The sequence below is a fragment of the Cariama cristata genome, unplaced genomic scaffold, assembly GCF_000690535.1.
Source record: "Cariama cristata isolate BGI_N322 unplaced genomic scaffold, ASM69053v1 scaffold8861, whole genome shotgun sequence".
NCBI classification, from domain to species: domain Eukaryota; kingdom Metazoa; phylum Chordata; class Aves; order Cariamiformes; family Cariamidae; genus Cariama; species Cariama cristata.
This window is the reverse complement of record NW_009598655.1, coordinates 6026-30875: the sequence shown is the minus strand read 5'-3', so window position 1 is coordinate 30875 and position 24850 is coordinate 6026. Positions and strand designations below refer to the sequence as shown.

Here is a 24850-nt window from a genome sequence, read left to right as displayed (position 1 = left end):
CTGCATCTGTAGGAATCAACCCTGAAAGATTTGCCTGCTCTTTGCATGATAGAAATGCTGGTTGTTAAGTATTTAATAAGGTTACTGGAGAAGGAAACAACAGATTGCACCTCTAAACTTGGAGAGTTTCACAATTTTCACAATTTTTTCCCCCCATATGTATGACAGAGAATATCAACCTGGGCTAGGGACTGTTTATATTTTTATATTAATTTTCAGATCCTTTTCTTCAGCTGCCTGAATACAAGCAACATCAACAGGAAGAAAGTTACTGTAAATAGTCTTCCATCATTTTTTTCCTGTATATCAGAGAATGCTTCACAGAAGTTATACAAGAGGCCAGCATATATGTTAATGGAAGAACAAATGGGATTTAGAAAGAATTTATAAATTGGCTTTTGAAAAGGGACTTACCCATTCTTATCTTGAATCAGCCACCAATGTTCCTCAGAGCTGTCAATCACATAATATTCCTCGTTATATTGCAACGTCAGCTCCTGCGGATTCTGGGCTTCATAGTCATATATGGCTATGACTAAGGCTTCCTTTGGGTCTAACAACAATTTCTGCACAAATTAGGCAAAAGGCTCATCATATTCACATTCATAAAAAACAATGGCATACTCTCTAAAATGATATTTCCCTGGCAGCACTGGTGTCCTCTGGGTTCAAAAGCCTCAAAGCTAGGAAAGTACCCCAGGGCGTTTAGTGGGGTATGGTGGCAACATGAGAATTTTTAGCACTTTCAAACAATGAATTTCATATAGAAAATGCAGTTGCACAGAAAATAGTTACCTACTCCTTCTCGGGGCAGGATTACCTCTGTCTGATTTATTCTTCACAGATGTTTCCTAATCTCCTCTTAAAAGCCTCCAGTGATAAAATCTCCATGACCTCCCTAGAGGGACTGTCCCAATGCCCTGCTGCCCTCCAGTAAGGCACCCAGCCCTACCAACCACCGTGCTTCTTCCTTCTTATTAAATAAGCCAATGACATTTTGTCCCATCCACAAGTGGGTTTGGAAAGTCACTTCTCTGTTCCTCCTCTCAGTAGCTTGTCTCATATCCCTCCTGCTTCCCCAGTTTCCCTTTCTATAGATTGAAATAAAAATACAGTTGAAGCTTCACTGACAATTGGAAAGCTATTTGTGAAACCAAGCTGTCTTTGCAGGACTTAACCTAACTCTAGTGGTATGCTGCTGATTTATGGCTTATGGAAAAGTATGGAAAAGGTAAGAGAAAAGCCCAGGAATGTTATCACAGGTGATATTCTAGGTCGCTGCACCGTGGTGAACCTTAACGAGGATATATTCACCTCTGCTAGTTAAACACACGGGACAGGACACTAAGGACAGCTTAGCGTGCCTTTCTGCACTCACCCGGTTATCTTCAGGAGTGGGAGGAAGAGGCTTCTTTGAGGCTGAAATCAAATCAAGAGAGATAATTTGAAGTAGATCTGGACAAAACCAAGGGAGAAACCATTAAGGTAATGAATTGATAAAGGTGATACAAGACCAGTGAATGGCAAGCCTTGGTCTTTTAGAGTAAGACGTGCCAACAGCCTGCACTTACACAGTGACTCGCCGCCACACAGCCTGGGTTTGAAACTGGGGTACAGACTTAAGGAATAACCCAGACACAAGGTGAAAATGTCTTGGGTGAAGAATGATTGACTACTTACATGCTTTTTCAGGAGACAAAGTAAAGATTACACTTGGCCATTGAAATCACAGAGGAAATACAGTTAGAACAGAATGGGACACCCAGGGCTGAATGCATATATATCTCAAGAAAGCTGTTATTATGGCTTATTGACTGATCACAGCTGATCAAGTTCTTAGTTCTCCATCTCATTCCAAGCACCAAGTATCACACAGAGGAAAATGTTAATTCAAAACAAAGAATGCCATATACAGTAAAAGATAAGCCCGAATATCCCAACAAGCCAGCAACATGTCTCTTGATGGAAATGTAACACAGTGTTCTTTTATGTTCTGTATGAGACAGATTCAATCCTTTACTTTTGCTAGGAATAAATATTTTCAAGGTCAGGATGGTCTTAACAAATCCCATACCATTTTTGGTGGGGTCATACTCCACACAGCCAGCTGCCATCTTCTCTGTCTGAGCACAGCATCTCCACTTGCCATCTATCCAAAAATCTGGATGACACTTTGAAACCAAACTGTTGTTGTTTCTGGTTTCTGAAAAATGTTAGGGGAAGAAAAAGGAGGGGGAAAATTAATTCATTTGCATTCACATCAGCTCTGAAAGACATCTACAACTGAATGTAAATAATCTACACTTTAAAGAAGCTTCTTATTCTTGTCAAACCAAGCTTTGGTGAATATTATCAGCCTCCTCCATTAATGTTTTCCCTTCTCCTAAAACGAGTGAATGCCACTATCGATGTGGAGGAATAGCCTTCCTGCTGGTTATGGAGCCCATACTTCTCTACTGTGGGAGAACCAAATCCTACCAAAGTGACTCTCTTTAAACCAATAAACACCAAAACCACAGAAGCAAGGTCTCATAAAAAGAAATAAAACCTGACAGGGCATGTACTGGTGATTCCCATGAAAGACTACAATTTACGGTATGTTTATCTGTAGGACCTGGACGCTTGCTGCTTTGACTTGGTGTTCAGAAGGAGCTGTACAAGCTGACATTCAGCACCACTAAACAGTTTTTGCACATGTGAATACCAGTCTTGAATGTCTACATGAGTGATTAATGGTCCTTCTTTTTGAAGCTCAGGCTCTCTCTCTGTAATAACAATTTTCCTAAATAGAACAAAAAATTTCTGCTGGCCTGTTTCAAGACACTACTCAAATTGTCCAAGGGAGGGGACAGTCTCAAAATGTTGAATGAGAAGACGTGATAAAGTAGAAGCTTGGAGCAGGTGCACTCCAGAAAGGGAATAGCTGGTTGGAAGAGTAAGTGCATGAACTTAATAACTCCATCAGGCACAATGTTTTCAGAGTGAACAATATAGCAACTTGTGTTATAAAGCAGGAAAAAGCTATGACAGAAGCCTGGTGCAATTTTCATGTAACTAAGTAACACCTCCGTTATGTCAAGTATTATGCTTCGTTTCTGCCTGCAGTGGTTAGTTTTTGTGCCTTCACTTCAGAATCATTGCAGTGAACCACAGCATAATTCAGGAGGTGAACAGGAAATGAAAGCTACCCGCAAAAATGTTTCTTAATCATGATTCTCTAAGAAGGTTGTCATCCAAACAAAAAATCTATTAATAAGAGCTGAAAAATCTCCTAAGCAGAAGAGATTAATTTCTTAAAAAAAATTAGCCATAGAAAAATCTTCATCTCATCTTCATCACAAATTACAGTAACATATTAACAGTTTATCCTAGAAAGAGGCAAATAAAGCATTCCGTGTCCAAGTTTTCCACTGCTGCTGAAAACACACCACTGCCGAAAACACACCCACCAAACTTACAAGCAATTCGATTTTATAACCTCATTCCCCATTACCTCTTTATGTGCTTAGATATAAGACATTGTCTCCTCTTGCACATTTTTTCTGCAGTATAGCTTGTGAGAGAAAACTGGTCTGGGATAAGTAACTTCAACAATTAGGTGGGCACAGGGGTTTTATTACCTTCCTTCAGCGTAGAGACCCATCTCTGCCGGCTCTCACGATTGGGTGCAAACACATAGAGTATGTAGTTATCGTGGACGATCTGGAGAGAGGAGTAAAGAAGGGAGCCAGCCATTAGAAGCAATCCCAGATACGCTGGGCACAATGGAGTCACTGAAGGAAACGGGCAGCAGCCCTCATGCCAACAAGTTACACACAAAATGATGATGTGGGGAAGTGGAGTGACAGGGCCTGTTCAGAAGCATCTCTTAACCTCATTGACTTCTGATTATTTAAAATGGTGTAGAAATCCTGATCAAGAAAGAATTCTAGACAAGCAGTGATTTAGATCAATTTTATGCTGTTAAGAAATGCCTATGAAATCAATGGAGATGTAGCAATTTCAATCTGCAGAGCATTCAGCTCGTTACTCGCTGGCTGCAGTTTATCCTTCTAAAGCATCTCTGGGGAAATGGTATCTGTTTCTTAGCAGTTTCTTGCTAAGATCTTCTTAAGATCTAAGGGCCAAATTTAGCTTTTCTTGTGTCAGTATAAATCTGAAGCAACTCCCTGGAGATTATTTGGATTACTATTATTCTTCAAAGTTTTTAATAGCTTCCAGTAGGATTATAGAGGAAAATAAGAAGCTGGAGCAGATGAATAATGAGCAATCAAGATGTTGTTTTCATCAACTTGGCCTTCATGATGAGCAAATGAAGGAAGAGAAATACAGAACATTTGTGAAGTTTCAGACCAGGGAGTAAAATCATCACAAGAACCAAAATGACTCAGAAACTGAATTGGATGACTACATTTGGGACTAAAATTTTATGTAATGCATAATTTTTATTTCTCTTCCAATATTTATTTCAACAATTTAATTCGAAATGGGGCCTGGTCTCTTTGATGCACAGATGCTTTGAAAAACTTTGACCACAGTCTTTAAACAGAATTTCCTACAAGAGAGCAGCTGTTTTTTAAAGTTTGTCCAGGGGTGTAGATGAGGCAATGTTGATTATTGTTTAAAGAACAGGAAATATTTTTTATCTCTTGGCCTGAAGCCCTTGCAGGAACACACAGACAGCCATGTGACTCAGTCGCTTTGCATACTATGGAGAGACAAATTATAACCTCTTTTACAAAAAATGGAAATAGGGGAGGAATAATTTCCACTTATTTAAAGCCGCTCCTGTTGATATTATTGTTATGTCTGTATAATGTTTTGACAATCTAAGGCAGTAAGTAGATCTCCAAAAGACATAGCCATGAGCACGCACAACTGTACGAAATCTCTCATTTCATGCCTCTCTGCAAGGGGCTGACTTGCCAGATGAGCCACACAAAACCAAAAAGCCACTGGTTGTTCCACAGAAGATTTACAGCTGAGATATTTAAAAAAAACCCCAGACATTTTACAAAATACCACAAAACTGACTGTGGGACAAAATTCAGATGTGCTCCAAGTGAGAATGATTACCACAACCTCAGCGGAGCACTGGCCATCATGACGGATCCACCGTTACCATCCCACCAGTACTGGCCACTACCTTCACTTTATTTTGCTATTCCTACAAGCTTTGGAGAGATGGAGATACAGATTTGAAAATTCAGACCGAAAACAATTTGTTCCTTCTGCAGTCCTTGTTCACTCAAGTTAAGAGTGGTTGAGGTTGCCCCATCAAGCTTTCCCCCCGTCAGGCATCTCTTACCTAGCCCCAGTTAAGAGCTCTCTTGTCAGGCTGCATATCGAGAGCTGTTTGCAGCATACAACAGCATCTTCTGCTGCTCCCAAATGCCCATAAACAGGGCTGTAACACTCTGATCATCTGGTTTCTTGAGTGCTCATTATGCACCACCATAGCAACATTTTGTAATATTCCAGGACAATTTTTATGATCCTGGCTGGGGTCCAACCCAAGCTGGAGGGAGTGTTTACTGACCCAACCTAGTTTGTGAAATTATTTCCTCTCCTTTCTCATCCCTCTGCAAGGTAACATTTTCCAGGGCTCAGACTAGAGCATGGTGGATATGCACTTTTACTGTTCAAATGAAGATTTAGAGAAAATTCTACAAGCTACTTCATGATTTGTCACAATGACAGTACCAAGCCAAGCCTCCAAATTGATGCTGGCTTTGAGATAACAAGAATGGGAAAAAAAAAAAAAATAATCTTGCTTTATGGTTGTCTTTTTCATTTTTATAGGGTTACCGATCTTTTTCAAAATTTATTGTGTACATAGCTTACGATCATTAGTTTTTATCTGCAAATCTGAGTCCAGATAATTCACTCTTTTAAAGCCATCTGTGAACAGAGATGGCCCTGTATTTGGAGAAATCCGTACACCATAATTATTGAGAAAAATACTGTCACTAATATGATAAAATTCTGATAAATGGCAGCACAGGGAACAACCTAATAAACTACAAATTTGTATTGCAATAACTCAGCAAATATTTTGTGGCATTTATGTTTACGTGGCAATGTAAATGTATCCCATATGTATTAATAATTAACACTAGACAATGCGTTCCTCATGCTAGAGCTAGCACTGTCCACCTCTTGGTTGTTAAGCCATCTCGTCACTAAAAGCCCTCTCAGTTCTTGTCTGGAGCGATCTCCCTACCACATCACATTGACCAGTTTCTGATGCAAAGGCCACTGAATGTATTTAGTTTCAGGACCACACAGGTAAATTGGCCAAAACGCTGGGTGGATTCCCCATGTGAAAGATGGGCTTTCTCTGAACGTGAGTTACTGGGATAGCTGAATATTGTGTTAAACATGGGATAGGATTAGAAGATCTAATGATCCTTTCCAATTTAAAACCAATGAGTGTAAGAGTTTATGGATCTTGTAATAACACTCAGTCTCTGATTTCCTGGTTCATTTCAAACTTCAATCTGCTTTTTCTTCCTTTGTTGTTATTTACCCTGGTGTTGGGTTCATTAGCGACTGCACTGTGAGGGAGAATTTTATTGAAATACAAAATGAAGTCATATCTCTATCAGTATGGTCATCAGAGAGACTCACCTGGAAAGGGTATTTATACTGACAGGGAATGATGATTTCACTTTTCACAATCTCCACACATTTAATCCTGGAAAGTTCCACAGAACCCTTCAAAGTCCTTTTTTTCTACAAAATAGAGAAAAGCACTTGGTTAATGCTAATGATTGTGGATTAAGTGAATAATTAGACAAGACTGTCATGTCCAAGGAGATTTAATTTTAATGGAGCAGAAGCAAATTCACTGATTATGTAAGACATTTAAAAGGATTAAGAATCAATCTTATATATGGCACTTCTACATGGATTGCACATACACATACATATATTTCAACTCAGCACATGGATTCTCAGAGAACCAGTCAAAACCTTTGGTTGAAATTCAGGTTTTATTTTTTTCTTCCAACAAAATGAAATGCTCTTTTAATAAAAAAGAATTATTTTCATGAAACATTCAGTTTACTAACACTCCTGTTTCATACTGAAAAGCTATAAAACAATAAATATTTTATTAAAAAATATTTGAGTACTGAGAATTTAAAACCGATGCATTTTATCTAAAATGCAACATTTTTACTGCATCTATTTTCCAAGGAAAAAAAAAACCTCTCTGTTTTTGTTCTGTCTGGGTTTTTAGCTAAGAAAAAATAACAGGAAATTTTGAAATAAATAATATCCTCAAAAACTTGCTGACAAAACTATTTTTCTGGCATCCTCTGCTGCGTTATTATTCATTATTCATCAGATACCAGATACCTAGATAAAAGTATGGGCAGTTAGGAAAGGGTAAGAAAAGAACAAACACCCAAGTACCCCAGCTACCTTGGTGTATGCTATTTCCTACTGAATCCTTGCCCCGTAGCTCCTTGGCGAGTGGCACTCATCTTTTGCAAGAGGGAGGTGAGGCGGACGCCGGCACATGGCAGGCGGGAGCTGAGCTAAGGCTTGGTATCTGGTGCACGCTTCTGAAGGATTCACTACAAATGTGTTCACTCTTTGGAGGCAAACTGGTTTCCTGTTTTGATTCGTTTTCAGTAGGGATTAAACACTAGCTGTCTCCCAGCTCAGCTTTGCCACAACGTGACGGAAATTGGTGAGATTTAAGAACCCCCAAAACACTGCAAAATCTTCTGTTTTTCAAACACAGGCAACTGTCAACGGGAGACAGCATGAACTTCAGCAACTGTGTTGTACCTGTCACGGGTTATCACTCAGAGACACAGCAAGACTCTGGCAACCTTCTCACCCTCCCTTGGACCTCCAACCGAACCCTTTGTGTCTTTCACCTTCCAGACCCCTCTTGCCCCTTGCTCCATATGTCACCCTATAACTCTGCCCCGCTGGCAGCGGACATCCCCACCGCTGTGCTGACCCTCACTGCTGCCCCATTGCTACCTTTCATCATTAAATTTAACCTAAAACAGGGAAGCAGCTGATGCCACTAAAGATGGGGTGAGGTTTGCCATAGTGTACTGTCAAACAGCCCCAAAACAGAGAGGGCCTAAGGCTCCTCAAACATCATTCTTGCAGAACTGGCTGGGTATTTTGCCTTTGTATACTTGGACTTGAGGAAAGAGAGGGAAATTATTACAGTGTGGTCTGACATTGCTCTTGCTGGACTTTACTGGTGTATTTGTGTTTTGTATTTGTCTTTCCTTGCAGTTTAACCAGTGCCTCTGGATTTACTGCCAGGACTGTCTCCTGTACACAACATCTGCCTATGTGGCTCTATGGGGTGGAGTGAGATTTTTCTTATAGCAATAAATGCAACGCTGTAAAGCACCCCTAAATGTAAGTACCAATTAACTACCAAGAGTATTGACAAGCCTTAGAAGGCCTTACTGTACCCCATTTTCACCATCTGTTTTCTTTCATTCTTGTCTATTCACTTCTTTCTTCCAGACTTGGCTTCCTCCGTCTCTTCTCCACAACCTCCTCTGTCATTTGTTCTACCCCTGGGACTTCTACCATTTTGATGAGATACAAAGCCATTTATTTCCTATAAAAACCTTCAATTTTGCTAGCATTGAACCCTCCTTCATCTTATTCCTTTGAAGTCCCAGGGCTTAACCACATGCACTCCTCCTCTGAGGCTTTAGGAAGCAATGTGCCAGTCACACACTCTGTTCTTTCACTGCAGACTGGTTTTTGCTGATACCTTTCCGGACCCTGCTGAAAGACAGGGTCCAGCCCTCTCAAGGACATTTGTGCAGTCGTCCTGCAGCTCTCATCACCTACTGTGCTCCTTTTAATCATGTAATTCAGCAACAGAAGCTCCTCATAATCTCACGTTGCAGTGCAATGTCAGGGTGCGTTTTGCAGCCAGCGCATTGCCTGACAGATCCTCAGCAGATGGGTCTTTGTTGATAGGAAGAAATTACAGCCCTGTAGCAGGACAAACAACTGGAATTACCACTCGCAAACCAGGCATTACCCAGAAACTGGGCTGGAAGCTAAACATATCTCTGCTTTTGTGATGCTTGACTACACTTTAATCCAACAAAAGCAACTGGGCCATTTGGAAGGGAGTGGAGAGGAAAAGCCTCTTAAAAATGGTCTCCAAGAAACCTCAGAGTCTTGTTCCTAAAAAAGCAAGACAAAACATGCTGACAGATCTTCATTTGTTGCTTTCAGTCTGCCTGGAGTATAATTAAGTAGATGTTTTAGCTGATCAGTCAGAAAAAACATCAGTGGTCTTACTGTGTAATGTGTGTGGAAATATAACCAAGCATGCTGCTGTCCCACGAGAAGTACAGTGTGCTGCAGATCAGTCCATCCTGTTTTCTTTCTTTTGGTCCATTATTTGCAATCTGGCAGTTCTGGGAAGAGCTCTGATTGGAGCCAGGTGCATCATAAGCCCAATGCATTATTGTCTTCATTATTGGTATTTCGCCTCTTCTTGCTACACAGCTCCAGCAGCTCTTTCTCTGATTAATCCTTTAATTTGTGTTTGCTGCATAAATTAGATGAGCCCAACAATCCCTGTTTGCCTTAGATACTAGGACAATTGACTATGGGACAATTGACGTAGCCCTGCCCTGCAACACAAGAAGGCATCTCACCGCGCTTGCTTGGGGAATGAGCCGCATCTATCACGTGCTAAGACTAACCACCAACACTGCTACTCACTCCTGCCATGGCAGCTTGGCCACCAAACAAAATGAATCACTTTTCACCAGCTCATGGTCTAGGGCAGGGGAAGGAGAGGGATTGTGGAGCCCACGGTGAGAGGGTAGCGAGCCATCAGCGGCTGCTGCAGGTGACACAGATCTGCACCGTGAGCATACTTCCTGACCACCACTCTGCACCCTCAGGCTTCGCGAATGTCTAAGATCTTGTAAGATATAAGGCTGTGCATTCTGAGGAATTTGCTACTTTCTGGCTAACACTTTGCTGTTGCTGTTTGTGAAGCCCATTCATCAAATGCGCTGCACCAAGCATTTAGGCTGAAGGTCCCTTGGTGGATGCTTAAAGGTTTTGCTGAACCCCACTGTATTTACCAAAGGGCTCTGGCAAAAAAGGTAGCTACCAGTGCTGGGAGCAGAGGGAAGGGAGGGAGGCCAAATGCTAGGGAGAGGTAAGGCAGGGGTGAGCAGAGTCTTATCTCAAGGAGCATAGGAGGAGAGAGCAGGCAGCATTTTCTGGCAGGCAGAAAGGCAGCATGCCATGTTTCATAAAGCTGGCTTGGTTCAAAAGCTGTATAAGAACTTGTATCTTTTTTCTTTTGTACCGGTGAGGGGAAAACCAAGCAATTAAGATTCATGCGGCACCAAACCCCTTGGCAGTGGTCACTACCATGGGCTCTCCACACTGCCACTAGGCTTTCCTTGCCCCATGTCACTGGATGTTTGCGTTCACACCTCTATCTCCCTGTACCTCAACCCCATCGCCTGCGTGTCCCTTCCTTTGCAATGTCGGCTGCTCCTCCCAGCCAGCCAGGCACTTCACAGCAGAAAGGAGTATGGTCCCCTCTGTGGCCCTGCTGTGTTCCTCCTTGGATATGGAGTCCTTCCTCCCGCCACTGCTCCCCAGTTGCAGCTGGACATTTTCCATTCGTAGGAGCGTAGGAGAAAGCTAATTTATAGCTGCCATGGAGCAAGGTAGGAAATTCCAGTCAGCTATATGCTCAACCGCAAAAACATTTCCGTCAAGAAAAGTATTTAATGACCTTCTCTGTAGCATCAGGGTTTTTTGTAAGAATCTGAGCCAAACTTCATTCCCTGATTTCACTTACTGTCTTGACTAGAAGGAACAATTATTAATTGGTAATTAAGTAGATGGGGGGTCTTTGCCTTGGCTCTTGCCATGACCCGCTTGTCCTGTGTCACCTTCTCCCTGTTCCTCTGCTCCAGCTGGGCTCAGTATGCACCTTGGACAGAAGCAGGAGCTGCTTTTGGGGTCTCTTACTCTGTGGGCTTGAGGTGGTGAAACCAAACCAGGTTATTTTTTTCAATGCTATACACAGTCCCTCAGGAACAGGCAGGGAATAAAAAGCAAAAAAGAAAAAGCTTTGACTTCTGCAGACCACTAGAATAAATTGTATGTAAGTGTGAAAAGAGGCTTGCATGCACATTGAAGTATTTTTAGAGTGGCGGAGAAAGACTGCTGTGCTGGCGAGTGCAGTGCCTTCAACATTTGCTGCCCGCACTGGCCTTAAGAGGACTAACGTACCTCTGTAGAGGGCTTATACTTGCATGGTGAATGCTTTCTGGGCCCCTATCAACAGTTTTTACTATATGACACTGTAACTGCACAGCAAATGAGCAATATCAATAATACGACTTAACTATATCATACTACCGTCACCTGTAGCTTTATAGTGCTGGTTTGTAAACTGTGGTACATGTGCATCATGGTGTGATGGAGAGGTCAAAATGGGCTCAGGAGAGGGCATGAGCTCGTTTCAGGGAGCAGAGGCAACACAGCTGCCCTGGGGCAGTGGTTGAATACAGGTAGAACTTCGCATGTGCCTTTTCAGTAGGCTTTTTTCATGAAAATCAATTCCCTTTGTAAAATTTGGAAATACAGTGCTCAGCTTCCATCCATGTTGTTGTCCTTTGGATGCACTTCCATACAGAAAAGTGTATTTACTGAACTTAAGTCCTCTAAGTTCAACCTGAGATCTTCACACTTTTTTCCCCGTCATGCATTTTATCACCTGTTATGAAGACTATGGAGTCTAAGTTGTGGTGTCAGCCATGCCTATGCAACCCCACTGCTTTTAAGACCAGAAACACCTGCACTGTTGATACACAGGCAACAACAGGACAGAAAAAAAAAAAGCAGAAATCCTTGTCACTCAGCTGGTTAGGGCTACCAGTGAACAGAAGTAAAACCAGAGAGGTCTCTTGTGTTGTCAGAGCCCACAGCTTTGGCTGAATGCCTGCAGGGGTGGATGTCTTAAGTAACAAAGCGACAATTTCATGATGTTGCTATTAAGAGCACGGTAACGAATTTTAAATATTCCCCCAGCTCTGAAGAGCGAAGGGACATGGTCACAGCTGGGAAGCGGTGTGGGCTGTTCCTGGCTCAGCACATGTTCTCGGGTAGCACCTGAGAGCAATGAGCTCAGGCTGATATAAAATGGGAAAAACCCAACAAATCCCACCTTAAAAATGCCTGTCTTTAGAATTATTAAAATTGATCTCAAAATGATTGAAAAAATTATTTAAAGTTGAGGATTCTTTCTCTCATAGAGCTGTCCTTGAGCTTAAAAAGGCTAAATAAGGTCAAAGTTTGTATGGTCAGGTCCTTCAAGATATTCCCTATCAGCTACCAGGAAAACATTTGAGGCTGTTGTAGTTTTACTATAAATGGCAGGTACTGACCACTCCTGGAGACAGGCCACTTGGCTCATGGACCTCTGATGTGACCTACGATCACACTTTTATACTCTCATGTGCTTAAATTAAGCTCTAGGAATAATATAGGAACATATATCCATTGTTTGCTCTGATTTCTCTCCATGTAACTCTGTAAGAAAATATTTACTATAGCCGTATAGTGTTAAAGCTCTACCTGAGCCATTAAAATGTCATTTTATGGACGATATGAGTACCTGTCTTCAAGGGAAGAGGCACCATTACAAGTCTAATCACTGGTAGGAAATAAATGGGTCAACAAACTGGACCTGTCTGTCTTTTTGCAGACAGATTAATATCAACGTGAAGCAGAACTGTTGTGCAAGGTATAACACCTTCCAATGGCAGAGAGCTCAACTGGCTTGGTGAACTTCATCCTTATAAATTAGTGACATGTTGCCACCTTTCAGGTATGATTTTCTTCAGGCCTTGATGAGCTTCTGAAGTAATTTGGAATTTCTTGATTTGCTGAACTGCCCAAATTCTGCTTACGCCTATGGCGTTGCAGAGTTTCCAGTTTATTTGCTACTTGGACTATGGGTCTCTCATAGCCACGTGTTGGCGCTGAGATAGCAATGAAGAACAACACAGAAAACAGTAACTAGGAGCTTATGAGATATCACTGGAACAAGATGGACTTATTTTTAATAGCAATTCTCCTGCTATAATTTTTTTCTGCTGAGCAAAAGGCTTGAGCTTGAACTTGAACTTCCTTGAACACTGTGTTGATACAATTACTTTCCATCTCTTATCATATCCCTTCTCCATACACTCTGGTATTGTGCTGTTTTTATCATTTATAGTTAGGATATTAAGAACTGTTGATTGCTGGATTCTTAGAAACTTTGCCTGAACACTATTATCATTCTGTATTTTGGGAGCTTTCTCATTAGGAACACTGATAGTTTGAGGGTTTATGGGAAATAAAACAATTTAAACAATTTTAAAATTAAATTTGAAACCTAAATTGAGCAATTTAATCATAAAGAAAGTTCTAAGGGATTTTGCATTTCCTGCCAATACTAAGTGCTCCAAAGAAAAATCAGCAAGAGGTGATAATTGACAATGTTGAGATTATGTGTAGACTCTGACTGTTGTGTTATATTTTAATACCTCCAATATACCCCGTTATATTTGATATTTAAATCCCTAAATGTGGCTGCTTAGCTTACATGTCTATCATGACTATTTTGTCCTCCTGCTTGAATTAAAAAAATAAACAAATTTGGTTTACAGCTGTTTTAGCTGAGCATGAAGGTGTTTTAGAGGTGCGCATACCCTGGACGCTGAGTGCATTGAATTGTGTAAAATGACAAAATCAATTGCAATCAGTGCTTAAGATGCCTCCATTCATTTAAGCAGTAGAGATGGAGAAGCAGAGCTAGGAGTCTGGGGAGGCAGCAGGAGGGCTCTGTCGGCTTCGTTGCTGGAACCCATCCATGGGCACTCCACTGCAATCCTTAGTCACTGCCATACCTGACTAAAGCAGTTGCAGCCACTAACTTCTTTTTGCCATGCTTCCAGGGACCTGCAAAGATCTCTCTGATTGCACCCTCACTTGGAGCACGAGACATGGGAACAGACCTAAGACAAGAAGCTGAATCACAGCAGGTTCCTACGTAGGAAAGTAAGTATTTCATCTGCCTGCGAGACGTTACGGTGCTGCTTAACAGTTGTGCTGCCTGCTGTCCGTACACACTATTTGCATGCTATCAGTTTGCTCACCATGAAATGTCATTCGCATTGACTAATTTAAGCATCAAATCTTGTTTACTGAGGCAAATATTGTTTGTAGCCAAAGCCTACATGCAAACAATCTCTGTTATCAATTTACTCAGTTAATTTCTCAGTTTACCTTGGGGATATCTGCTACAGCAGAATTACTCCTACTATCCTTATAAAGTCCATTAGGCCAGATCCAGTGTTGTATTTCCATCAAAAAAATTTAAAATTGGAGAAATCTAACTATTTTTAAAAGGCCAGAGAAGTCAGCAGAGCTACACTGAAGACTCGGACCTCAGACATTGCACACTTAGCCAAGAGTTGGCTGGTTCACTGTTCACTCCTCCAGGCTTGCTAAGATGTCTAGTTTTCAGAATTACATGAGCTGAAAACAGAAGACATGCAGGGGAAAATTGAAGCCATAACCTTTCTGCAAGGTTTCTATGGTACAAAGTGTACATTTTCACAGGCTGTGTGTATTTAAGGTTGGAGTAAAGAGATCTGCTGGAAAAGCACAGTTCACAATAAGAGTATTTTTCTCTTGGCCCATCACAGGGGCTCACACACCTGCAATAGCCCAGTATTTTCACTGAACTCCTACTTTAAGATCGGACAAAGCCAATTCCAATGTTCACATTGTCTCAGGTCCTGTCCGAGATGATTATCAAGGTGCGCATCCATACTGTCAGTGCAAGTGGTTTGACAAGAAAATCAATGTCACCATCAAGAAACAGAAGAAAAAAAAGGAAGATTCTTGGCTTTCAAAGAGCTTTCTAATATGATGGAATTAAGTCTTTTATGTTACATAAAAGCACATAGAACAACTACTGAATACTGTATTAGTTTCTTCAGAACTATTCTTCACCCTAGCAAAGACTGGGAGGAGTGGATTGCAGTGAATGAAGGATTCAATGAAAGAAGGGAAGCTAAATTAAATTGACTAAATGACATCAATTTTTCATTAAAAAAAGTATAAGCTTTAAGGATAAAAAAAAAAAAAAAGCAGTCAGAAAGGATGAAAGAGTATAAAGGAACAGGTAGGCATTGCAACAATATCAGTTACAATGTTGATTGCAACATAAACCAAAGGCAGGCACTGGAAGCAAATATGGCCACAGTAGAAAAGTCAAATAAAAGGTAACTATTAGGAAATCTTGTATTTATTGTAACATAATCATATTAGGAGGAATTCTTTCCTTTTTAAAGATACAAAAGAAAACATGGGTTGAAGATTTTGTCGCATCCTTAATGTTCTCCGACAGAAGAAAGATTTGAGCTTTGTAATTTAAAGACAATGGAAGTATCTGACATTTACTAGGAAGACATTGCTCAGAAGTAATTTAAAAAAAACTCTTGAAAGATTAAAGAACAATAAACACCTAGGCAAAGATCTAGCAGGAGCAGAACAGGGTATGCACAGAAAGTGCAAAAAGAAAATTATTATTATTAAATTCTGGAAGACAGAATTAGTTATTGGGGCTATTTTTATTACCAGACTCTACCACATATTTGTTGAGTTAGAAAGGCCGTAGACACCAGACACAGAACAACCTGCATTTTGCTTAAAGCAATCTTGGCTAAACAGTATAACCACCGTGAATTGTGCCGCAGAAGTAATGAACAAGAACTGCAATAGATGGGAACTTTGTAAATATGCAGAAAAACATTTGATAAGACATATCAGAACAGATTGCCCAAAGACGTGAAATCCCTGTCCTTCGCCTTCAAGCAGTGGCTAGTCAACCCTGTAGCTGATTTATTCTAGTGTTGGCAACAGTCCTGCTCCGAGTGTTGATCTAATGCTGGACCCGTGCACAAAGCCCGACTAAATGAATTTAAGAAGTGCCCTCCAACCAGTATTACCATGGTTCTGTGATTTCACAATAGAAAAGAGGCTCATTATGGCAAACAATATGAACTTAATCCTTCCTCAACTCCAATAGTACATTTTGGATTATTAAAAAATGCATTTTAAATTTGCAGAAATGTACTAAAGGATTCATTTAACATTAGGCACAGGTTTGTACCTTGTCTCCATCTTATTTAAGGTTGTATTCATTTTATTACATAAAAATTCATTGAAACAGGTGTGATGTAGACAGATGCCAAGCCTGACTTCTTTGTGGGTGATATGTGTATTATTAATAAACTAGTTGGAGATATGTATCAGAAGGCAGATGGTATTGCAAATTCTGGCAAGCAAACAGAACTTGGTAATAAATACATGACAAGTTATGAAGAATGACATATCTACTCAGATATGTATTTATTTGGAAGGTAATCTTTAAAACCATAATTAAATTCACTTTAGATGAGGATTATAGCTTCATGACTGTTAAGGTATTCAGAATACACAAAGCAATGAGAAGTGGTATGAGTGGCCACTCTAATTAACAGGAACGCCAAAACTGAGATCCTCAGAAGAAAAGTCTTAGTCTGTTTACATTAGAGTCTTGGAGGAGGGAAAAAAAGAAAAAAGTCTTTCCAGGGCGGGATGGACAAGTTGGATTGTGTGTAGAATAATCAAGGTAAAATGGACTGCTGGACTGAGGAACAAAGTGCTGCTTTTGTTACCGTGGGTAGCTGGACTGTCGCAAGAAATCCAATGTGTAGGTAATGGAACAGAAGCAGCTGAAGCACTTTTAGGCTGCTCGTAAAAAGCTTTTCAGCCAAGTTTATTCCTTTGTTCTCCTGGAACAAGAGACTGAAAGCAAATTTCAAGACACACTAAAGTTCCATCTTTATATCTGACTATCAAAGATATTCAATGAATGAAAGAGCCCAGGACAAGGCTGACTCATACTATGTGACCTCTCGAGAATCTGACCAGTGTAGGAAGAATAGTGCTGATATAAATGAAAAGAGAAGTTGATCCTTTTCTGTGTACGCCTTTCATTGCTGCCTTTAAAACCTGGACTAGTAATAGCCCATGAGTGCATGAAGATATAAAATTTAAAAATATTTATGTGCCTGAACTTCCCAGGTGTTAGGTGTAACTTTCCCAGCCCTAAAATACTTCTCAGAATGCCTGTATAGGCAAGATGCCTATTTTTGAAGAGGGAAAACTGTAGCATAGGGACATGAAGCACCTCTCCATAGTTGCTACAGACAGACCCAAGCACTCTCCGCAGGTCTGAGCCATGCCAAGATGATGCAGAGATCATGTAATGGTAATGGTACCACATTAGTGTGGCACCAGCCCAGAGGACAGTGGCCTGTTCACGAAGTGTGGCATCATCCTCAGACATCTGTGCCACATTTAGACTACAGCCAGCTTGAAATACAGGAGAGGGAGGAATGTGACATGCCGAAGACTACGCAAGAACCTCTACTTACTGTCTGAAATACTAAACTACCTCTCTTTACTCTCTTGTCTGCTAATCTGAAGGATTTGCCAAACAGCATAAGCCGTTAGGTGAATGGGATATAGGTAACTCACCAGTTTAAGTATTTTTGCTGAATCTAAGTAAGGACATTTGAAACTCTGTCGTAGACACCTCTCCAAAGGATTCATTTGTCTGCTTCTTTTACAGTACTGCAAGTGTGCTGGGACTCTGAGAGTATCACATAGTGTCTGCATTATTGGTTATTCTGGTGAGGATCAAACTAATTTAAATAATTAAAATGATTACTCCCATGTGCTCATTTACTCACATGTACAGTAGCTATAAAATCAGACCCTGGAAACAAAGAATTTTTGCCCGTGGAATTGATTTGCATGTTATAATAAAGGCACTTCTGATGTATTTTAGTAGAGACGGGGGCTGAATACATGTGCCTGCTATCAGGGCTTTGCTTTATGTTAAGACAGCCCTGCATTGTGCACTGCATAATGAATTCCAGAAAAGACAGCTTCTTATTGTTGTCAGTTATTGGGGGCTCATTCTCCTAATGAGATATGTAAATATCTTTCATTAACATTAATGGCGATTGTGTGCTTGGCCCCTGAGGAGAACAGTGCTTTCTGTCTAGCTATGTCCATTACAACGAAAATGCCACTACAGTTATTGCAAAAATTTGCCTTTACAATGTTGGTTATCTTGACAGCTTTTGGTATCATTTACAGAATTATCCCTCTACCCTTTTGTCCTGTTTATTTTCTTGTTTTGGACTGCTACAATAAACTCTTAAACATCTTTTTATACCCATGATGTCAAAATGCAAAGGAAGGCACTGGGTGCTAAACCCTGTTAAATACAGGCAAAACACGTAAACCTGGGCTTAATGCATAAGCGTATGCTTTACTTTAAGCCACCCAATTGAAATCAGTGGGACTTTCCAAACTGTTAAGCAGTTCGCTAGTTGTTTTACCTGACTTTGTGCATGGGCTGTTGTTAGTGACTGATTGGGGACCGGAGAGGTGGGTACTGTAGAGTATTGAACTCTGCGTACTGGAGCCACTGGACAGGTTGGTAAGGGATTCTTAAAGAAACTCATTGAAAACTCTTACAGCAAACATCCACAGACATTTCCCTTGAAAAATACATACTTCAAAAGCCCAGACAGTTGCTGTCCCCATCTATATGGTACAGTACACATGCCTGAAGATATTCCCCACCACTGCAGCCAGCTGGCAGAGAACAGCGATGTTCCTACCACTCTGCCCTAAAACTCCAGAGCGGGGGGACCATATGCAAACTGCCTGCTGGCAATGGTGACAGCCTGTGCTATCCCCTGCCAGCCTCACAAATTATCTGAGAGAGTCCCAGGGGAGCAGAGCCAAACCTGTGCCAGGGCTTGTGCTATAGAATAAGCACTAAAGATCATCAGTTTCAATGCCTTGCACACGCTCCCTGATCCTGGTTCACTCACAGGGATGGGCATAGCCCATATGTCGGGCAGGTACCGTAATTTTCCCTTCACTAGCTGTGAACTCAATTGCTGGGGGTTCATTCCGTTCTCAGCACAAAACAAGACAGTGCTTACATGGGCTGCCCTAAGCTTTCCTCTCCAGAACAGCAATGACCTGACCACGCGGGGGTCACACCAGGATGGTCTAAGTTTGGGGAAGATTACTGAAGAGGCTGAGGATCGGTTCTGGGAGTATTTCACAGGACAAACTCTTTTCTCCCAGTTCCATGCGTAGTTCTTCTATTCATGTAACAACCTGATTTTCACAGTTTGTGTCAGAAAAAAAATCAGCGTTTCATGGAAAATCACCCCTATAATTACAGATATACCCACTGTCCCTCAAATATGTATAAGGGCCTAAAGTTACATGTGTATTTACGTATGCCTATCTACACATATATAATATGTGCATGTTTAAAATACATAATATATAACATAAAGTAGTAATATACCAAACCGTCATCTCCCCTAATTGACCTTTAGGAAGACTAGGAGAGAAAATTTCCAGACACTCACATATCGTATGAAGTCTATGCCCCACTGAAGTCACCGAGTCAGATTTTCCAAACTATTTCAGTGTCTAAAGATGCTGACAGACGCCTACTGCAATTCTGCAAAAGTATCTAGGCAAAGTGTATGCTGAATTCATCTCAAGTCCACCAAGACCCAGAAAGCACCAAAGAAAATTAGTTGTGAAGATTTCTCTCAATACCTACAGCAGAATCACTTAGATGCTTTTGAAAATTTAACCAAGAATAATGGAATTTAAAATCTTAAAATGGCATTTGAAAGATAGTTTGGAGAGCAGACAGAATCTCAAACCAAATATAGACACAGTACACAGTGATAAATATTATCCTATTTAAATATGGAGGTAAGAAAAACACAGATAATAAAATAAAAGCAAGAAAAACATTTTGTTGGGCATATTTGAGAGAAATAACTTGCAAGTAAAAATTACTGTTAACCCTTAAAGCTGGTATCCAACCTGAACGAGGCTATGATAAAATACAAGGACACATCATACTTCGCTTTTCTTGTTGGGTTCAGACTTAACTTAATTTTCTGCAACTGAGCGAGATCAGATGGTCCGAAGTTGCCAGTGCTGGATAGCAAAGCAGCACGATCCCCAGTTCTGCTCTGCGTACAGTAACAGTGCCTGAACATAATGGATTAACAGCATGTTCAGTGACTGTTGGAAAACAAGCAATATTATTTACAACTGTAATGAGGATCAGCAAACATCCGGCTAAATAGAAGAAGGAAATAATTCTCACTTCACTAGAACACTTAGCACAATGGGGTGCGCAGATTGACTTCTAATTTTCTTCATATTTAGCAAATCAGGGAAATGCAAGCTTGGGGAAACAATGCCTAGCCTGAGTACAGATTTAATCATCTCATCCCTTCTGAAGCTAAGTCCAAAGACTAGACATGTTACACATGGTAGCTGAATTTACTTTAAAATGCAAGACTGGTCTCCTACCAGCCATCAGTCTGCTGCCCTGAAGAAAAGAATGAGAGAGTGAATATCTGTGGGTGACACTTTTTCGCAGATGTTTTAAGGGTACACTTGTGATCTTCGCAATATGCCGCTCCAGCTCACCCCTGTACCCATGTGAACTGCCAGGCACAGGCTCAGGCAGCTGTTACACACACTGGTTATAGCAGCCCATGCTAAATTCCTACAACAAAACTAGATCCTTTCTATAAAATAGCAAAGTACTCTTATTCCTCCATGCACACCAATGCGCACTGACCAGAAGCTCTAAATGACCCATTTGACGACTTTGCAATTTTCAGTGAATGGTGCTGTAGCAAGTACCAGAAAAGTGAATAAAATTTATCAAAGATCATCCTTTCCTCCATTAGCATCCTTCCCTTCCTTTAACAAATTTCATCCTTCCCTCCATTACTCTATTATGAGAGAGAAAATGGCTGACGTACCCCATGGCGATGTTCATAGTAAGCCAGCTTGGACTTGGTTAAGACAAAGAAGCGCACTTTAAAGTTGGAGGGTGAAGTCCTTCTCTTCTGTTGGGATCTTTTGATAAGCAGTTCCTCCAGGAGCACACAGTTATTCATGGCTGAGCCAAGAATTGTCGTCTCCCAGGACATGGGATGCCTGTCCTAGGCGCTGAGTGCCCGTCCAAGAGTGCTAGGCACTGAGTGCCCGTCCAAGAAAGAGACACAAGAAGGCAGACAGTTAATCTTTTTTTTTTTTTTTTAAAAAAAAGGTGTTCAAAAGGCAGCGTAGGTGCTTTGAGCTTTATCTTCCCATCTACAGCAAAACTTCCTTTCTGTCAAACCATAACCACATCCTCTCCGAAGTCATAAAACGAACAGCATATGTTGAACTATACATGAAGGTAAATGTTGTGGAAAAAATAACACTTGAGGGACATTCAGTAGATGTGAGTCAATGATTAAGGATTAATTAAAGGGGTGTGGCATGATTAAGCATCTGTCTCCTACTCACCCGTCTAGCAAATACAGTTACAAATGCACGCACTGAACATAGATGTATAGGATGTGTGTTTCCACTGTCCTCTAAGAAGTAGGTCATGCATCCACATTTCTTTTTTGAAAGAATGGTGCCTTCCCATTTAGAGTGTTTAACAGTTAACTGTGAGTCTCAAAGATTTCATACAACTTATTTTGAGGAAGTTTCCCACATAACATGAAAGTTCCTACTACGTAAGGAAAGAAAATTATATCCTGGATATACTTGCATAAGGAATGATAAATATTTGTAGTCGTTAGATATTTAAACCAAAACCAAATGGTTACAATAGCTGATAACTAATTAATTACCATTAGTTACTATTTACTCATTACTGAGTGCTTCAGGTGCAGTCTAATTAGTCTGTGGCTGGATGTTCCAGGAGTCACAGGCAGAATATGCCCTCTGTGGATGCAATCAAGACCAGTGTAATCAGCAGTGAAACAAATCAGAGCACAAACATCAAACCAAGTGCAACTGGTTTCCTCAGGACTTCAGGGCACCATTCAGGGCAGTCTCCACCAGGCTATATATAGAATTATAAAAAAATTAATATGCAGTCAGTACAACAGCACTGTTATATTTTAAAACAAATGCAATTCATTTTTCTCTGCTCTTTCCTTTTTAATATTTTTTGTATTTTTTTTTTTTATTAGTTATGTATAATTGTATTGCTGATGCTCCTGAGGATTGGAGAGATGGAGTCTGGTGGAATGTGGGGAAAGTGCAAGATAAGTATTTTCATTAATTTGGTATTTCTAAAAATTGTTCCAGTGTGTATCATTTACCAGTGCTGACTTTTGGCTTTAGTTTAACATAGCATTAGGGTATAAGGAGGTAGCTCCCGATCGCTGATGTATTTTTACAGCTGTTTGCAAGCTCCAAAGAAGATGCTTCATTATTTTAAATTCAGTTCATGAGGAAAAAAAAAAATCTGAATAAATATCAGAACTGCAAACTGTTTAAATGAAGACTTGGATTTTGTAGGGCAGTATGTAGACAGACTTGGGAAGCATATTTCTCAATAGAATGTATTGGTTATCCCTCCCCAAAAAAGAAGTGGCATATCTGTTCCTTGCTGTTTCATTTTTACTGCTTAGGTAACATGTTCCAGGGATCATTAAACGTTCCTTACTAATTTTGTTCAATGCTAATTGAGAACCTGTATTTGCCATAAAAATACAATTTAAAGATAGGACTTAACGTACAGATCTGTAAGAGAATTAGCTAAAGGCAATGCGGTATCATGGAACAGAAAAAAGGACAAACAGAAGCTGTTGTGCAGTTGATCCTTATATATATACCTCTATCTCTATGTGGTGGTCTTGCTGAAGATAAGATGCAGCATATATTGAAACATTCGTCATGTGTAAGTCTAGCAAAGCTATGCTTCATTTCTTGGCAGAGTGACTGAGTTACAAGGAACTCTTGTGGTTGAACAAGAAAGATGACACAAGTCTGTGATCTCCTGAAAAATCATCACTGCTACCAAGGGGGATTTCATATCTATTTGTAGATTAGGATCAATATTCAGGGCAAATTTCCCAGTTCTTCTACAAAACAGTTTGCCTCATGCAATGTACATACATAAAAAATGCAGAGTCTACTGTTAAGTTTTCTAAAATTGCGCTCTGTGTAAACGGCAGCTGTTCGGACACTTCCAGACCTTGTTTAGGTGCTTGCACCTCTAAAATATAGGACCACTTTTGCACGCACATAACTTTCCCCATGCTTGAGAATTTCCTGGTTTAAATTATGCTCAGAGATCCTTTCTTGTAATTAATAAACCAAAACATGGACAGTAGCATGCCCTGCAAACTGTATAGACTTCACTCTGCTAGCAACAGTGAATCCCTCTAAAAAAGGCTCTTGATCTTAGTAACACTTTGCTTGATTTGTGTCAGTACAGACGAATTTATAATCACAGTTTGTAATGTCATTGCATTTTTAGCTATGAACACTGATTTAGGACTATGTTATTCTTTGTAGTCTCTTCTTTGCACTAACTGTAGTGCCTTAAGGACTTTATGAGAAGTCTTTGTAGCTTGGGCCAAGGGGGTTGCAGTCTGTTGGCAGAGATATACATGTTGTCTTCTCAGAAAATTGAATATATATAGAAATTTAAGGGTGTGACATTGCAGCTCTGCAGAAAAAGCAAGGCATACAGGACAGCAAAGAGATGAGACACCAACATGTAGACCTCTGAGGGGAGCAATGCTGCTGTAGATGAGAGGATGTGGGGGGAGAAGAGACTCAGCAATGGTGGTAAGTAGTGAGGAGAGAGCTAAGAAATTCTTTGAACGTAGTGACTGGTAGCTTGATTTCCTAATGAGATAAGACAGGAGTTAGCAGAGGGACATAAAGAGGGGAGGGATTTGATCAAATGTTCAGATAGGGGGCTTGGCAGCTGCACTTCATTTGGTGTGAATGTGGTATGTGATGTGTTGTAGGAGTTCTGATGGGAAGATGCTGCGAGGGTCAAGGCAAGAGAGAAACAAGGAGCAAACGAGATTTGGCTCTGCATGTGGGAGAACTGGACAGGCTGAGCTGCTGTGGAAGAAAAGGTACAGATTTGATACAACACATCTAGAAAGACGACCATAGTTGTAAGAAAATAATGACAGATTTTGGCCTGGAGTGACAGAGAATCTGGTAGTTATGTTAGAACTAGCAGGGTTTAGCAGGTGAGATCAGCTATTCTGAGTTTTCCATGATGAGTTCAAACTGATGATGGCCCAGCTAAGACATTAGACAGGGAAAAAAATAAGAATGACTGTAAGGAAGGAAACAAGTCAACACAGCCAGATTTGGGGGCCATTGATACAAACACAGGAGCTGATTTCAGTGACAGCTGCTAACTGTTTCTGTTTTGCAGTAACTTTATCAACTGATAACTCTTCACTGTTGAACTGGAGAGGAAGGTAAGGACTGATGTATTTTTGTATCCACCCTTGACACAGATCTACCTCTTCGTGTTCCTTTTTCACTTTAATCCCAAGCTCCATGTGTAGCAAACACGCAAATATTTGAGTATAGCAAGCCAAAACCAGAATATGAATGCTTTCTAAGTCTCATGAATATATAGCCAGGTTGACACGTATATACAAAGATACATGGTCTAAGAATTTTATTTGTATTTAATTGTACATTTATGAGAAAGTAACCTGCTTATGTGTATTTGAATTTTATTTAATTTCAAAGATCATGGTTTCCTGTCCAATTTTTAAATAAAATTCTTTGTTGCTTTCAAGACATAAACTATAGACATAAATCATATGCCATCATCCACCTGGGTGACTAACAGGTT

General features: G+C 40.4%; 1 protein-coding gene across 1 annotated transcript in view; it reads right to left on the bottom strand.

The window, feature by feature from the left end:
- Nucleotides 1-21158, bottom strand: part of ITK (IL2-inducible T-cell kinase) — a 31661-nt gene extending 10503 nt beyond the window's left edge. Inside the window, exons 1-6 of the mRNA XM_009709376.1 lie at nt 20988-21158; nt 6631-6735; nt 3621-3702; nt 2075-2203; nt 1379-1419; nt 415-566 (exon numbers count right to left, since the gene is read on the bottom strand). Coding sequence (XP_009707678.1) covers nt 415-566; nt 1379-1419; nt 2075-2203; nt 3621-3702; nt 6631-6735; nt 20988-21158 — 680 coding nt within the window. The remainder of the gene's footprint in view (nt 1-414; nt 567-1378; nt 1420-2074; nt 2204-3620; nt 3703-6630; nt 6736-20987) is intronic.
- Nucleotides 21159-24850: the final 3692 nt, after the last annotated feature.